At 43.7% G+C, this 2,066-nt stretch overlaps 1 protein-coding gene across 1 annotated transcript in view; it reads right to left on the bottom strand.

The window, feature by feature from the left end:
• RGS6 (regulator of G-protein signaling 6) overlaps window positions 1-2,066 on the bottom strand; it is a 243,744-nt gene that overhangs the window by 31,881 nt on the left and 209,797 nt on the right. The window contains exon 13 of the mRNA XM_009999748.1: window positions 616-741. Within this exon, the coding sequence (XP_009998050.1) occupies window positions 616-741 (126 nt within the window). The remainder of the gene's footprint in view (window positions 1-615; window positions 742-2,066) is intronic.

The following is a 2,066-nucleotide window of genomic DNA, read 5'->3' as shown; positions in this document are numbered from 1 at the left end:
TTCCTGCTGTTGTTGAAGTAGCAGAACTGTGCACAACAGGTTTATAAATTCTCAGTCTGATGTAGGATCATGTGATTTTTTAAAAAATGTTTCAGACTAGAACTTTTGAACTCTTCACAACACAGAAAGCTAGGTACTCACAATCCCCACACAGAGCATGTGCTGCTATGGTGAGACTTGTGCTCTGGAATATCTAAGAGGTGCCAGAATTAAAAATAGCTGTTGCAAGCCGTATTTGGTGAGTGCTAGTACTGTAACAGCTTTTATCCACATGATCACCATACTATGCTTCCCTCACACCACCCCTGCCACAAACAGATGTGTAAATCCTATATATTGTTAGGAGGCTTAATAGCTCTTTGCCATGTCTCATCACATTATTACAACTTTGCACATGATACTTGACAACACTGGCTCTGCTAAACGCTGCTCCTGAGATTACACGCAGTTCTAGTATAGGGATCCACAGCAGTGTCACGGGCCAAATCCTGCTATTCTCAACTTAATTCAAATAGGTGTTTTCAGCAGTTCAAGACACACAAAACATTGTATTTCACCTATGTTGGAGACTAGGTTTGGTCCCATTAATTTAGTTTAAATCAAAAAAGGTTTCACCTGAGGTTTTCTGAGCTGAATTCTGATTCCAGGAAACGAAGGAACTGGTCTCGTCCTACTGGGTCCTTCAGCACCTCATCCATGGAGAAACCCCATCTTTTCACACGCTGCTGACTAGGTTCTTTGCTATTTGGAGAGAGAAAGGAAAAACAGATGGAATGTGCATTTCTGCCTGCTGTACAAGCAGCTGCTGCTGTTTCTACTAAGCAGCAAAGGAAGGAAGATTATCAGATCCGAGGAGATGGTGTTTTCTTCTCAAGACTAAGCAGAAATACAAGTTAGCAAATAACATACAAAAAGAAGCTATAAAGACTAGGGCAGTCATTAAAGCAACTGTACTATCTGCTATGAACACGGCAAATGAGAGAGACAGTAAATTATATGATTTTCAGAATAATTTCTGGCAGGTTTCATGTAAAGAACAGCATGCCATACTTGAATGATTACACACTGTGCCCTTCTTGCATCTCCTGAAATGTACCTTGCAATTTCTCTTATGTTAAGGCAGAAATTTGCCAGCAGTGTTCCCTGGGCTGCTGGTGAGCTCCAGAGCATCTCCTTGTGTCCCACACAGTGCTGGCTGGTCACTTGGAATTGGCTTCAGATTTTCAGTTCCACATTTGCATTAAAAAAGCAGTTTCACTAAGAAGCAGTGCAGACAAGAGTTCTAAAATGATTACTGGTTTGTGATCTTTTATTTTTCAGTGCCTGTGATTTTTGGATGCCTAAGTCTTAGAAGACTAGAAAGCATCTCCCTCCTACCCTCCATGATAATCAGACTCATTTTTTGTCTCAGCTGGGACAGCGGGATGCAGAGGCACCCAAAATCACTAAAAGCCTTTCTCCTAAATTATTTCTTAATACAACCCCACTTATATAAGCTGTAGTTTGAACTGCCAGACATGTTGCAGAGATGCCTATGGGGAGAGGCAGTGCCACGGAACCACGACAAGGATCCTACAAGACAGTCCACATCAGAGCGTAACCTGGGCTCACCAAGTGCTTGAAAGCTTCTGGTGTGATGGCTACATAGTATGAGACAACCATTAAAGTACAGCTCACCTGCTCACATTTGTGACAGCAGAGCCATTGTTAACAGTACATATCTATTAAACTACACGTCTCGTCACGTTCACAGTGATTCCTAATCCTGGTGCCTTAGGGGACAGTGGCGATCTGTGCCAAAGACAAGTAAGCCAAAGGGGTAAATAACGTGCCCGCTTTGATTTCCCCTTGGTGTAAAGACTAAGTAAAATTGATGGACATGTCCTCACTCGACACGCAGAGCACTTGGAATGGCTCCTCCTGCAGTCACCCAGGAGCCAGCAGCACTGCAGACAAGGGCACAGATGCCAGCCGACCTGTTCAATGGGCCAGCCCTGGACACGGGGACATGAAAGCCACGTTTGTGCAGAACTGCCCACAAGCCAAGCTCAGGGAATTTCCTGCTG

This window comes from Chaetura pelagica, unplaced genomic scaffold (assembly GCF_000747805.2).
Source record: "Chaetura pelagica isolate M959 unplaced genomic scaffold, ChaPel_1.0 scaffold416, whole genome shotgun sequence".
NCBI lineage: Eukaryota > Metazoa > Chordata > Aves > Apodiformes > Apodidae > Chaetura > Chaetura pelagica.
The sequence above is the reverse complement of the archived record's forward strand: the minus strand, read 5'-3'. Positions and strand labels throughout refer to the sequence as shown.